At 39.5% G+C, this 14,474-nt stretch overlaps 2 protein-coding genes across 4 annotated transcripts in view; one reads left to right on the top strand and one right to left on the bottom strand.

Moving 5' to 3' along the window:
* Positions 1 to 4,581, bottom strand: part of OFD1 (oral-facial-digital syndrome 1) — a 28,544-nt gene extending 23,963 nt beyond the window's left edge. The window contains exons 1-6 of one of the 3 annotated variants that reach the window (XM_015408813.1): positions 4,477 to 4,581; positions 3,174 to 3,275; positions 1,674 to 1,874; positions 668 to 736; positions 560 to 590; positions 89 to 196 (exon numbers count right to left, since the gene is read on the bottom strand). In XM_015408813.1, the coding sequence (XP_015264299.1) occupies positions 89 to 196; positions 560 to 590; positions 668 to 736; positions 1,674 to 1,874; positions 3,174 to 3,269 (505 nt within the window). In that variant the 5' untranslated portion in view covers positions 3,270 to 3,275; positions 4,477 to 4,581. Of the gene's footprint in view, positions 1 to 88; positions 197 to 559; positions 591 to 667; positions 737 to 1,673; positions 1,875 to 3,173; positions 3,276 to 4,476 lie in introns of those variants that run through there. The other 2 variants (XM_015408811.1, XM_015408812.1) reach the window with 2 other exon arrangements.
* A 132-nt stretch (positions 4,582 to 4,713) lies between these two features.
* TRAPPC2 (trafficking protein particle complex 2) lies at positions 4,714 to 13,665 on the top strand. Its single transcript, XM_015408814.1, has 5 exons — positions 4,714 to 4,786; positions 6,960 to 7,073; positions 7,881 to 8,025; positions 10,855 to 10,940; positions 12,356 to 13,665. Exons 2-5 carry the CDS (start codon positions 6,981 to 6,983, stop codon positions 12,452 to 12,454), a joined length of 423 nt encoding a protein of 140 aa, XP_015264300.1. The 5' UTR covers positions 4,714 to 4,786; positions 6,960 to 6,980; the 3' UTR covers positions 12,455 to 13,665.
* The last annotated feature ends 809 nt before the right edge of the window (positions 13,666 to 14,474 follow it).

Below are 14,474 nucleotides of genomic sequence, written 5' to 3'. Positions count from 1 at the left end.
CCAACATTACTGTTTTCTCTCACAAGCATTAACTTACACTGTGTTGAAGACAAACAACAGGAGAACAGTTCAGAATAACTATACTTACCAATAGATTCTTTGTAAGGTGATATGGGACCTGTCTGAGTTCCTGCATTACACATCTCCTTACAAAGATTATGCTCTATCAGCTCCGTTAAAACCTGTACAAGAAAACCTTAGAGATGCACTGTTTATCACATATTTCTTCTACAACAAATTAGTTATTTCAAAATTAAGCTGGAATAATAAATACTATTTTGTAACAGTAAAAAACTGCTAATTACAAAAAATTCAACAAATCTAAACAAAAATGTGTCCTATAGAACATACAAATAAATAATCAAAAGCAATCCTTTTATTTCACCCTCTCACCACTTTCAATGCATTTCTTCAAAGAGTAGTTTGACTCTAACAGCATGACATGCTGTAGTGAAAACAGCCACATATTTAATTGTCAAGTATGCATGTACAGTTTTTGGACTGATGCCTGCAAAGGCAGGGGCTTTTTTCTAAAAATTTAAGTACATTAAAATCATACCTCTTGCATTGTCCTTTTGAGAGGCTGAAATCTGTAAAAAGAAAAAAGTATCAATTTTTTTACCCATCTTTAACAACAGACAAGATTTTCAAAAATAAGATTATTTACCAGTGTTTTGTAAAGATCTGTCTTTGGACTGATCCTCATCAGCTGCAGAAGATCTTGCATAGCAATCAACTTTGTAAGAAAACAAAAGAACAAAACTCTCTTATTCACAGCTATAAATTTTAAACAGAAACAGTTTGAAAATTTACATCAACACAAACAACTGGGACAATTCAAGTGATGAAAGGACAATGGACAGTGCTTCTCCATCCAAAACCTTTCAACTGACTGGAATCCTCCCACCCATCTATTGAGCCCTATTCTCATACACTGGTCCATCACATCTTAATTCTATAAAACTTATCCCAGTACTGGATTTTAAGTTAGTGTTTCTCATACAGTATGGAATCACACATCCCTCTAAATGTACTAGAAAGTCTGACAAATGCGATGGATTGCAAGTCATCTAATTTTGGGTTACAAACACATATGCCTATAGGATCTTGTGGGGTTTCTCATCCCCACCTCAGATTCCAGAGAAGTCACAACCAACTCACAGAAATGCCATACTTGATGAGAAAGCCTCACATTGTAAAGTAGCATGCTACAGCCAAAGATGCATGTTTTAATGGTTTCCCATATCCCCATTACAAACCTCCATATGAGACACACATGTGGATGTTCAGCAGCTGGTAAGGCTGAATCTCAAAGAAGAACTCTTGCTGGGTGCCCCCCTTCACTACAAGCAGAAATGGGTGATAGTGCACTGCTGTAATGCCTAATTCTCTGTTCTATAGTGATTTAGTGAGCTCATCATACCTTCAGCAGGCAATGCAAAAGTGAGCATACACAGAGACCAATATCTGACCTGTACTTGCCTGTGATGTCATGTTCCTGTACAGACTGATTAAGGGCCTGCTCCTGGCAAAAAGGGCTCTCCTACTGTCAGCAACTCAACAGACTTCTCAAGCCAATATTTATTTTCACCACCACCACCATCATCATCATTATTATTATCATACAGACAAAGCATAACCTGATATATCCTTCAGAAGAGTTATGTGCTTACCTTATTCTTTTCTAATCCACTTTCTGGGTAGAAGACAGATAGTGAATATTCATATCCACATCTGTGCAGGTGATCTGCCACCAGACTGTTGGAAGCACTAATTAACAACGAGCTGCAATCATTAGGAACAGTTTGTAGCTGGATTTTTCCACTTAAAACTGGATTCATTAACTCATGTATGAGCTGGTTTCGAAGCTGTGTCTGCAAAAGAGGAAAAACAGCAAACTTTGAAAATATGTATGTAACATCAAAAGTAAAATTGTACTACGCTGTAAATGGCCAAGAAATACCTGTAAAGGAAGGCTGGATTTCTATGTAACTTAATAGCATGTTTACAATAAAGATCTATGATACTTCTAAATGTAGCTAGAAACCCTATACAGTTGAGCAAACATGGAAACAGGACATGTATTAAGGTACAGGATTCTGAGCAGACTGAAGCCTAAGGCAGACATTTACAAGCATACTGAGGAATTTGTTTACTATTTCCAAAAAGCACCTGGGACATTCCAACTTCCCTTTCTGAATTCCACCAAGATTAAAAAACAAACTGTAGTACAATATGCTGTTTACTCTCTCTAAACAAAATTGAACTCTACTTTATGGACACGATCCCTTGTTATACTTGGCAAGCAAGGATGACACAGACAGAACTAGAAGAAATATTTTAAATAATAAATGAAGATTAGTTAGGATTAGCATCCACTCTTTAAAATTACCAGGAATCAAAATTTAAAATGTGGCTATGTTCATCTTCAGATTGGTAAGGAAAAAAGAATTCAGAGTATACAGTGTTTCATTTTAATCTGTCATCCAAAATGCTTCTAGTTTTTCAATTTGAAATCTAGTTAAGGCAATACTAAAAAGGACAACATTTTCCAAATTAACAGATTTCAACATGCAGCTAATAAATTCCTTATACTTCATTGGTTTCTACAGCCATTTGCATTTTAGACTTTGTAAAATCAAGACTAAAGTCATTTTGCTGCATTTCAGCATTTTTAAAAACACAAAATATACTCAGGTTCATTAACACTGTTGCTTGTATTAACAATTCCTTATAACAGTAAGGAGCTGCGGTGGCTCAAGTGGTTAAGACGATGAACTGCAGGCTGTGGATGGTCAGTAGTTCAGCAGTTTGAGATTCGAGTGTGCCACATGACGGAGTGAGCTCTTGTCTCTAGTTCCAGCTCCTGCCAACTTAGCAGTTTGAAAGCAAGAAATTGCAAGTAGATAAATAGGTACCACTTCAGTGGGAAGGTAACAGCGTTCCGTGCGCCTTGGTGTTTAGTCATGCCAGCCACATGACCACGGAAATGTCTTCGGACAGCGCTGGCTCTTCGGCTTTGAAACGGAGATGAGCACCACAACCCTAGAGTTGGATTAGATTGGCTTTCGAGCAAGGGAACCTTTAACTTTACCTAAACAGTAAAAAGTAAGCTCCCATTCATTTCACAGATGATCAGCTTCACCAGCTTTAATCTAATTTAAATCAAAGACCTTCAGCGTGTCCAAAACACCTCGGTTCTTAAACGTCTGATACAGTCTTTTCCGGAGTTCATCTTGTGACAGAACCTTAAATTCAGGTGAAGACATCAGGATCTAAAAAACACACATAAAAATCTACAGTGATATATTCAAACAGAAAAGTTTATCGGTTACTTTATTCTCATACCACACACTGCACATCCAAATCTTAATTTCCAAAATTTAAGAATTTAATTAAAAGTCTTAAGTGGTTTTTAGGGAGCAGGATTATATTAAGCAAATAGAAAATGACAAAGGGAGAAAAACATTAAGTTTTAGCATCAATACGATATTTTGGACTTACAAAAGCAGGAAAATATACACTGATTTTGGAAGGGGGAAGACACAGATCTAAAACCGAGAAGCTACAAAACTGTTACAGAGCTGGAGATCTCGTTGTTTTCTCTGTAAGCAAGTTCTCACAAGTACAAAGAAGTCTGAAGGTGCAAATGCTATGCAGCATATCCTATAGTACAGGATTCTTAAAAGTGACTTGACAAGTACAAAAAATTAATGAAAGGGACAGGGAGTAGGAATGAAACATGTATCATAATTAAACACAAAGCTGTACTGTTTCTATAAGGGCTGGATGTACTCCTGATGCTCCAATGAGATCCTTCTGAGGCCACGAATGATCTAAGATTTCATGTAAACTTTAACAATAAAATCTGGAGATTGTGAGGATCTCAAATTCCTGCATTAACTAGTAAACCAGCACAGATTTAGCTGGTTTTCATTTATGAAAGAAGAATTATAATACAATTGGCAAAAACAAGAGAACTGCTCTCAGTATTGGCTGGCCGAGAATACTGCTTTTTTTGTAAACAAAAAGACACCAGCACGCAGATTCAAGGTCCAACAATCCCCCCCCCCACCCCTCAGAGGCAGCCCTAAAAAAAAAGGCACCAATACCAGTGAGTACGGCCACAAAAAAAGCCCTGGTCTAGAAGACGATAAAGTGCCCGAAGTGGCAAGCACAAGGCAATGATTTGCGAGGTTAGGCTGCTGTCATCTGTATCCCCAAGCAGCCCTCCCAGAGCTCCTACTGCCAGTTGCTGGTGGAGAAGAAGCCGCCACAACCGCCCTCCCTCCCTATTTCCCAGAGCGGTCTGAGCGAGACCCAAGAGTGCTTCGGGACAGCCAGGCACAGCCCTGGGAGCGAGTTCTCCGTTCCTCCAGGTTTACAGGGTCTGCTTTGAACAACTAGCAGGGGAGGCTCCGAAAGGCAGTCAGAAGAAACCATGTCCACACACACTCTCCGACCCGTGACACGAACCTACACAACTGAGAAGAAACACCGCAGCGTCTCTCGCCCGCCCAGCCAACCGCTCTCTTTGAAGCCCCGCCTAGGAGCGCACCAACGGCCGTTACCGGTTACCATTGTTACGGCCCACCGGGAGCGCAGCTCTCGCGAGAGCTCTCGCTTTCCTACCTCTTTCACGTGCCTTTCCCCCCTCCCTCGTGGGTTTGTTTGGGTGTTTCGCGAGGCGTGGTGACGACATCAACCCGCGCCGAATGTTATAGGGGCGGGACCAAGGCGAGGAAAAGAGTGGGTGTTGTGGCCTTTCTGGGTTGCTTGCCCCGAGGTAAGTGCTTTTTCCCCAATTCAGTTCGAAGGTGGGAAGGATTTCGTTCCCTCCTAATAGCAGAGGATACAACTGTTAATGGGGGGAAGTGAAGCCCTTTCCACTGGGGTGGTTCTCCTTGTCTTTCCCTGCCATACTACAATCCCTTCCAAATGGGCGTTTTCCTGGAAAAGCTATAGCAAAGGCACGATCGCTTGAAAAATAGAACATCTTTAGACACCTGCGCTGACAACTAGTCTAATTAGCGAGGGTGGATAGAAATACAGGAAGCTTGTCCTGCTCTCACGATGCCAAGATGGAGAAAGCTGGCACAGTGTGGAGAGGTGCTGGACCAGAAAGAAGGAAGATTCCCCAAGAGTAGCAATCTGCACATCAAAGGGATAGCGTCAGAGAATAAAGGGAAGGATAGTCAGTGTCCTGGTCTCTCTGTCTCTCCTCTGAAGTCTGAGGCTAAGAGACAGTGCAAAGTCCTTCACTTTCAACATGCACGTGGTGGAATTGAAGAAATTAAAGTGATGGCAGGTATTAGCTATCAGGTTATGGGAACAAATAAGGTAGGGCAATGTTGTGGAGGACACAGAGCTAACCCTTTGAGTAGCAGTATCAAAGGGCTTTAGAACCAAGTCCACACACTCTCTGACCCATGATACGAACCTACAAAACTGAGAAGAAACACCGCAACGTCTCTTGTCCAAGAATGTCCATCAAATTATGGTAACTGAAGTAAAAAACACAGGACACTTTAAAATGTTTCTAGCTTTAAAGCCAGGTGATTTTTAAGAGGACATCATTTTTAAAGAACAAAATTCAAGTCCAGTGGCACCTTTAAGACCAACAATATTTTATTAAAGGTATAAGCTTTCATATGCACGCACACTTCTTGAGATTCTTCAGAATGTATCTGAAGTGTGCGTGCACACAAACTTAGACTTTCAATAAAACTTTGTTGATCTTAAAGGTACCACTGGACTTGAATTTTGTTCTGTTGCTTCACACCAACACGGCTACCTACCTGAATCATTTTTTTTAAAAAAATGTTGTGCTTGTTCTGTAACAGATTTGGGACAAAAAATAGTTTATTTCTAATAGTGGCCAAGTAATGCCTTTTCATTTGGACAGGCCAATATATCACAAAGAATGAGCACAAGTTTTCAGTCCCGTCCCCCCAACACTCCAAGCTTGTTTCTCTGTAATAGTCATGATCAGTAATGTGAAAATTTACTCAAATAAGACATAATAGGCTTGAAATACAAAAAGATAGATCTAGGGTCTATATGGTAGGAACCAAGATGTAAAATTTCTAGAAATATTGAATCCATAAAGAAAAGAACACCAGAAATTGTAAGGAAAATCAAAATATGTGCATTATTTTTTTTATCAAACAGACTTATTCCACTGCTTTTTCAACAACCTAGGATATATCATAGTGCCATTTGATATATATTTAAAAATAATTGCATAAGTTTTTACAATCAAAATTGTAAATATGCACAATACAAAGAACTGCAGACAGCTGCACTGTATGCTAATTTAGCACATGCATCTTGCTGTCTGAAAGGTATGAAAAAATACAAGTTGCAAATGTTTTGTGGCAAACAAAATGAAGTATTATTTTATCTGAAACATTCTCATACAGTCACAATTGGACTAGCAGCATAACTGGATATCAAGTTAATCATGATATTGAAAACACTGAAATATAAATCATGGATGAAATTTAAACAAGGGTATCCTTGAAAATGCTACTTTCACCTCCTGCAGGCCAAGAGGACAGCAGATTTTTATTTTTTGCTATCTCCATCAAGTTGCATCATAGTCACCTGAGGAAGGAAAAAACATCCCCAAAGAAGGCCCTGTCTGCTCACTTCATGAAGAAGGCAGTACCTTCTTTGTAAAGGAATGCATTTTGGATTTGAGTGTTGCTTGTGTCTATGGTATATACAGGAGTTATCTAATGCTGTTGATTGTTTAACCTAAAGAATCTTCATACTACACATTTTGAGCGAGTAAACTTTATCCTCAAAGGCATTTTACTTGTTCCAAAAGAGAAACAGAGAAACTTATATAAAAAAAATTCACTCTAAGGAAACAAGATGTCCTTTTGGTAGACTTTAAAACACAGGCTAGAGATGGCCTCTTCCAACTGTATGATTCTCCGTCTATTGTTTTGCAGAAGGGCAGTATTTTGAATATCATGTCTGGAAGCTTTTACTTCGTAATTGTGGGCCATCATGATAATCCAGTGTTTGAAATGGAATTTCTGCCAGCTGGTAAAGTAGAGTCTAAGGTGTGACATTTGTACAATATTTTGTGAAAGTATAGTAAAAACCATCTCCAACAGCAAATGGATGTCAGCCATACAAATTCAGGGATTATTACATTGTCCCTTTAAAGGGGTAACAAAAAATCTTATTCCACAATAGTCCCAAACATATTGTGCTGTATTTTATGAATCTGCAATCTGTTCTTCCCATTTGAAGCAGACATAAATGACAGCACTACAAGGACGGTTTGTTTTTTTCTTGTTTTCCTAAAGACTGGAGCAGAACTGCAAGCAATGTATATTATTTTCCATAATACTTTCCCCCGCTTCCTGTGTATGCATTTCAGTATCTTGAGAAACTGGTTCAACTAGAATATCAATAAAGACTCTGTTCCTGTTTCAGGCTTTAGTGATTCACTTGTTAATCATTCATGGAGATTGTTTTAGGTTAGTACTGAGAGCCAGTTTGGTGTAGTGATTAAGTGCGCGGACTCTAATCTGGGAGAACCAGGTTTGATTCCCCACTCTTCCACTTGCACCTGCTGGCTGACCTTGGGCAAGCCATAGTTCTGGCACAGCTGTTCTTGAAAAAGAGCAGTTTCTGTCAGAGCTCTCTCAGCCCTACCTACCTCACAGGGTGTCTGTTGTGGGGAGGAGAAGGGAAAGGAGTTTGTAAGCCACTCTGAGACTCCTTTGGGTAGTGAAGGGCGGGCTATAAATCCAATCTCCTCTTCTCTCTTCAATCTCTTAATAATATATTCAAGTTTGCTTATGGTTTATTTCAATATTCTCTGTATTCAAAGCTGATTTCCACTGTCTGGCACTTCACAGGATGACCATCGCCATCTCAATCAGTTCATAGCTCATGCTGCCCTTGATCTAGTAGATGAGAATATGTGGCTGTCTAATAATATGTATCTGAAGACTGTGGACAAATTTAACGAATGGTTTGTTTCCGCTTTTGTCACTGCAGGACATATCCTTTTTATGGTTTACTAAAGCTTAGTATGTAAGTTGTTAAAGATGTTATGTTGGGTGTAGTTAATTCCTCTTTTTTTATAGGAGGGAAGAATAGGAGGTATTCTTTCACAAACCTAAATGTGTTGATTTGGAGGAGGGGGCTGGATAGTGCGTAAGTAACCACCAGATGTAGAGAACCTTCATGCCACCTTCTAGAAAAAGGATGAAAAGCTGTTTTTGTTTTGCGCAAGCATGTCTTAACATCAGTCACTACTTTAAAAATCTAGTAAATCTAGGGGTGCCTAACTCAAAAAACAGTTGTCTGTTAAGCTTCCTGTGATGGTAGCAGGTTCCATTATGACCCATAACTGTTGCAGGGGGGGGGGCAGAACACTTGTTCTTAGGGATAGAATCATAGAGGTGGAGGGGGCTATATAGGCCATTTAGTCCAATGCTCAATGCAGGATCAGCCTAAAGCGTATCTGACAAGTGTTCATCCAACCACTGCTTGAAGATCACCACCTCCCTAGGCAGCTGATTCCATTGCTGAACTACTCTTACTGTAAAAAAAAAAAGAGTCCTAATATCCCGCCAGTATCTTGATTTTAATGTAAACTCATTATTGCATGTTCTATCCTCTGCTGCCAGCAAGCATAGCTCCCTGCCCTCCTCTAAGTGACAGCCTTTCAGATACTTAAAAAGAGTAATTATGTCCCCCCTCAACCTCCTCTTCTCCAGATTATACATTCCCAAATCCCTCAGTTTTTCCTTGTAGGGCACGCTGCTGTGCACTTCCTCCATTCTGTCCACATCCTTTTTGAAGGGAGGCCTCCAGAATTGCACACAGTCGTCCAAGAACAGCTAGAATAATGCAGTTTACAGAGGGACTACGACATCTTGTAATATGGATGTTATGCCTCTGTTGATACACCCCAAGACTGCATTACACTTTTTTGCCACTGCATCAAACTGATTGTCCATATTTAGCTTACAGTCTACCCGTACTCCAAAGTCTTGTTCATGCCCACTGCTACCCAGAAGTATATCTCCCATTTTTGTTACCCAAATGTAGAACTCTGCACTTATCCTTGTTGAAATGCATCTTATTCACATCTACCCACTTTTCTAGTGTGTTCAGATCTCGTTGAAATCTGTCTCTATGTTCTGATGTGTTTGCTACTCCTCCCAATTTGGTGTCATCTGCAAATTTAATGAATAGTCCATCCATCCCCTCATTCAGATCATTTATAAAAATATTGAGAAGTACTGAGCCCTGTGGCACCCCACTGGATACCTCCCTCCAATCCGATGAAATGCTTTGATGAGAGACACCCCCCCCCCCCATCTCTCTGCACCCCAGGATTTTGTAAACCCTGAGGTGCACTAGAGAAATTGCTGGGGGGGGGGGGTTGTCAAAATGCTAGGCCAGAGAAGGCTGAGAATCTGTGTTCTGACAGTCTGCCCCCTCCCCACAGACAAGGGGAAATTTGTTGCTGCGTCCCAAGAATTAGTGCAAAGTGGGAAAGGGATGAGATTCTTCCGTGCTCTAACTCCCTTCACTATCTTCATGGGAGGTGGCTGCAGTGCCATATGTTTTACATCCATAAACCATATTTTAAACTTCAAACTTGTTAATGGTTATTTTTAATTATTTTCTTTTCAGGTCAGGCTGTTGGCTTAAGACTTAAATGTGGTAGTTCGAAAATAAATGTAGGATGGGTGGGTAAGAACACAGGTAACTCATATCAGGTAAAGGTTGGGTGGGAATAGAGGAATCATGCACAGGTCTCCCATTCCCCCCTAAAACATTGCATACAAAGAATAGGGCCATGGGGAATCCTCTAGGCTCACTGTACTCCTTATGGAGCTATTGGTAGTACAATAAAAGCTTTTGTAGCTGCAGCCATGGGGAATTAGGGCTGCTAGCTAATAAAACATATTGGTTGATAGTGCTTTTGCTGGACAGCTGCCCATGTCAATTTTAGTAGTTTGCCCCCTTATGTAGCTAGCTTATGTAGGCCTACTCAGAAGTAAATCCTATGTTATTCAATGGGACTTTTCTTAGATTGACTTCAGTCTTCTTGGGTTTTAGTTGATGTGGTCCTTCTATAGAATAGTTTCTGTTCAGCTCTGGAAGCAATTCTGTTTTATAGATCAGTAATAGAGTATCAAGTTTTGCATTTATGTATTGTCATAATTGCATTTAGAAGTTTAAATATTTAAAAATTGAATCGTGCAAAGCGTTATTCTATGAGTTTACCTGTATATTACCAAGTAATCTTGTTTCATAACTTACCATCCTGCTGTAACTTAGATTTCAATTCACTTTTGTTTACATTGTTTTAACAGGTATATTGCACTGTTCTTGAAATATAACTTGTAGCAGTATGCACTACTTACAAAATGTAGTTAAAAATTAGATAAAACCATAATTAAGTTAAACCAGTAACACAGCAAGAGCCTTTCCAAAAAGCCAAGTAGAAATCTTAGAAGCGTATTGTTTGAGGAGAAGGTATTCCGTGGGGGGTGGGTATTGATTTTACAGTTGGCTAAGAGTGCATTTCTGAGTACATTTCAAGGAACTACTCAGTGTTTAGCACAGTGTGGTCTAACTGCCACTGTTACATAAACATCCTAAACTGCTTATTTGCAATTGTGGTTTTTTTCCCCCCTTCCCCCCATCTCAGTGGGAAGAGGAATATTGGGTGACATGGACTTGTATCAGGCTAGTGGCCATTATAGGTTTTGCTTTCCTGTGGCAGAGTAGCTTTATGAATTCAGTAGCTTCCTGTGGCACAGTAGCTTTATGAATTCTTATTGAGTGCATTTTCTTAATTTACTCTACATATGAGATTTATAATGCTTCATGATGTCAGGCAAGAAGATGGAATCAAAAACTTCTTTAGTGATGTGTACGACTTGTATATAAAGGTGAGACTCTTTGAATTACTTGAGCATTTATATTATATTCCCCGAAGTGTGGGAGATGCATTATTTGGCAGGCCGTTTCCAACACTATTTATCAGAGAATAGCCTCCATGCTATTCTCCATCTTCACCACAAGGGTCCACAAATATTCCTGTCAGGGGCAACCAGGATTCTGTTTCTAGTAACTGACAGAAGTCTCTAGCTTACTTTACTACAAACAAGAAGGAAAGAGCGTACACTCCACCTATTGTTACTATTTTATTAAGTCCTGTAGCAGGTATGAATAAGCCACATCTGCTTTGCTTGTGTGGAGTAGAAAGCAAGAATGCCTTACTTTCCAAACTATTAAAAATAATAGTTGGTTACCAAACCCAGAATATGTAGTCCTCTGCCCGTCAGTGTTAAAAAAAAAAAAATAGTCCAAGGTACATTAATTTTCTTATACCATTGGAAAAGGTGCAGAAAAGGGCAACTAAAATTATTAAGGGGCTGGAACACCTTCCCTATGAAGAAAGGTTAAAGAGATTAGGGCTGTTTAGCTTGGAGAAATGACAGTTGAAGGGTGACATGATAAAAGATTTACAAAATTATGCATGGGATAGAGAAGGTAGAGAAAGAAGTACTTTTCTCCCTTTCTCACAAAAACTCATGGACACTCAACAAAATTAATGAGTAGTAGGCTTAGAACAGATAAAAGGAAGTACTTCTTCACCCAAAGAGTAATTAGCACGTCGAATTCACTGCCACAAGAAGTGGTGGCAGCTACAAGCATAGACAGCTTCAAGAGGGAACTGGATAAGCATATGGAGCAAGGGTCCATGAGTGGCTATTACCCAACAGCCAAAAGGTATAGATGGAGCACTCTGGGGCAGTGATGCTCTGTATTCTTAGTGCTTGGGGGGCAACAGTGAGAGGGCTTCTGTAGTTCTGGCCCCAATGGTGGACCTCCTGATGGCACCTGGGTTTTGACTGCTGCAACACAGAGTGATGGACTGGATGGGTCACTGGCCTGATCCAATATAATTTCTCTTATGTTCTTATTAATAGTGCTGCAACAGAAGTATAGGTGGTTACATTTTTTCCTTCATTTATATCCTGCTTTTCTTCCTAATGATGTTGAAGAAGCTGACATCAGTCTTCATTTTATTCTCACAACAGCCCTGTGAGCCAGTTCAGGTTGAGCGTGTGTGACTGGCCCAAGGTCACCCAGCAAACTTCCATGGCAGAGTGGAGATTTGAAACTGGGTCCCAATATCCTAGTTCAACCCTCATCTAAGCCAAGTGTCACATCACTACATTGGTTCTTTTAAAAGTGGCAATTTATCCTAGGCTTTTTATGGTGCAATTCTATGTAAAGTTATTCTAGTCAAAGCCCATTCAACTATTTGTGTATGTATTGATGGATTTTCTCTCCTCAGTTTGCAATGAATCCATTTTATGAACCCAATTCTGCCATTCGATCAACTGCATTTGACAGAAAAGTTCAATTTCTTGGGAAGAAGCATCTCTTAAGTTGAACAGTAACAAATCTACATAGCTTGACTCTTTTTCCTGAACACGTGGAGACCAACCTGCTATTCTCAAGAAGTTTAAAAACAGCGAAGTTGAGAGAACAGGAACACAGCTTCAAGAATTCAGACAGCTTCAAGAGTTCAGACATTACTAATTAACTGTAACTGAATCAATTCAAATGTGTAATATTGTACTTCTGTCAAAACATTAATATAGCTAGCTAGCTTCCTCCTTTAGAAATTCGTTATCTACAACCAGAGCTTAGAGATTTTTGTGGTTATTGGGAAGTGCTACTGTGAGAAAATCTAATTCTATCCCTTAAGGCTTCAGTTGAGATTTGTCAGTATTAAGACTAACTAGGTTTCAGAACCTTACTTGGGAACGGGTGTGTGTGTGTGTGTGTGTGACAAAAATGCAGCTATTAACTTGGAAACAAGCCTCTCACGAGTTGGTTAAAACAGTTGATTCCAAAGAAATTCTTGTAACATCACACAGGCCTGAAAGCCAATGTCATAATTACCACGAAGGGCAAACGGCTATTAAGAGAAAGCATAAGGTATCCTTTTAAGCCTTGTGTATGAAAATACCTTTATGTAGTAATGTGCTTAGGTTACCTTTAAACTCTAGAGCTGCTTAATTTAACCTCAAAGTCAATTTTCTTTCACTATGCCAAGTCTAAGACGTAACATGGTCACGATAACAAGTGAGTTAAATATTTGCAGACTCCATTGATTTCTAGTATGGTTGAGGCTAAGGGTGCAGTTCTAAATACAGTCATCTCACTGCTTTGAGGCATCATAAACAGCCTTAGGCTTGTATCCATCAGAATTTCCATAGACAGAAGGATTGCTGCTTGCAAATCTGACACCTGCCTCTACCCTGCTACAGCCCAAAATGTCCTCTGAAAGACAGGGGGGAAATACATTCCATAGGTGAAAATCTTTCTGCCTGTGAAGGCAGTGGAGGCAAGGCTGTAACTGCAAAGACTAAAGAAAGGCCAAAATAGCTAAGCAGAATTTGGCTAAAACAGTACATTAAAGAAACTGTTTATACTGTTTATGTAGAACTTAAGCATGTTCTTCAGTTCAACAGTACTTCATTCTCTCTTTTAAGCTGTGGTATTTCATTGTATAAACACATTGGTCAGAATGACAAAACATGCATTTGTTGTAAGGAGGTTACATTGACATTCCCAAATAAAAATGTTATAGCGTGACTTCGGTATACTGAAGTCTCTCAGTTTACCTTCAATAAAAAGGTGTAGTTTACTGGGCATAGGGTGACTGCTTTAAGTTACTGTACAGAAAAGTTTGTTAGATGCCTCTGACCAGCCAAGAAAGGAAATGGGGGGGGGGGAGTTATTTTGACCTTGTAAATTTAGTTTTCTACAAGAGATTAATCTCAGTGAGGTGGATGGAGCAGATTTTTTAAAAATGCACATAGTACAAGATAGGACGTGTTCTTCCATAAGAGGAAATGCCAGTGGCTGCATTGGACTTGGATATTCCCAACAGTGTGAAAATTAACAGAAATATAGGAATACTGGAATAAGAACTATTTGTTTCCCATATATGCAGATATATCTGATCCGCTTCAAGGAACAGAACCAGAAATGGGTCTTGATAATGCTATCTCCTACACATGCTATTTTCCAATAAATCCCTTAGAGGAATACACATGCATTAGGGAAGCTAACCTTTACTTGAATATCCTAGGACACTTTTATAGGTGAGTCTGTCATTTGATTAACACCAACAATGAACCTTCTACAGTATGATGTGTAGGTCATGGAAATACATTTTTCCCAACCAGCAAATTCTCTACCTTCTCTCCACCATCCTCAGTAATTAGGAAAATGGAAGTTATTTATTTATTTAATTTGTATCCCGCCCTTCCTAGATGGGCTCAGGGTGGCTTCCAACAGCGGCAAATGCCATAACAAACAGTTAAAACAGTATAAACAATCAATAAATTAAGTGCGGTGCTCTAGATATTAACTTATCTCTCCAAGATGGGATCCCTTTA

This window comes from Gekko japonicus, unplaced genomic scaffold, assembly GCF_001447785.1.
Source record: "Gekko japonicus isolate JY-2015 unplaced genomic scaffold, Gekko_japonicus_V1.1 scaffold3574, whole genome shotgun sequence".
Classification (NCBI taxonomy): Eukaryota; Metazoa; Chordata; class Lepidosauria; order Squamata; family Gekkonidae; genus Gekko; species Gekko japonicus.
Note: the sequence above shows the minus strand (reverse complement) of the source record. Positions and strands in the feature narration are given on the sequence as shown.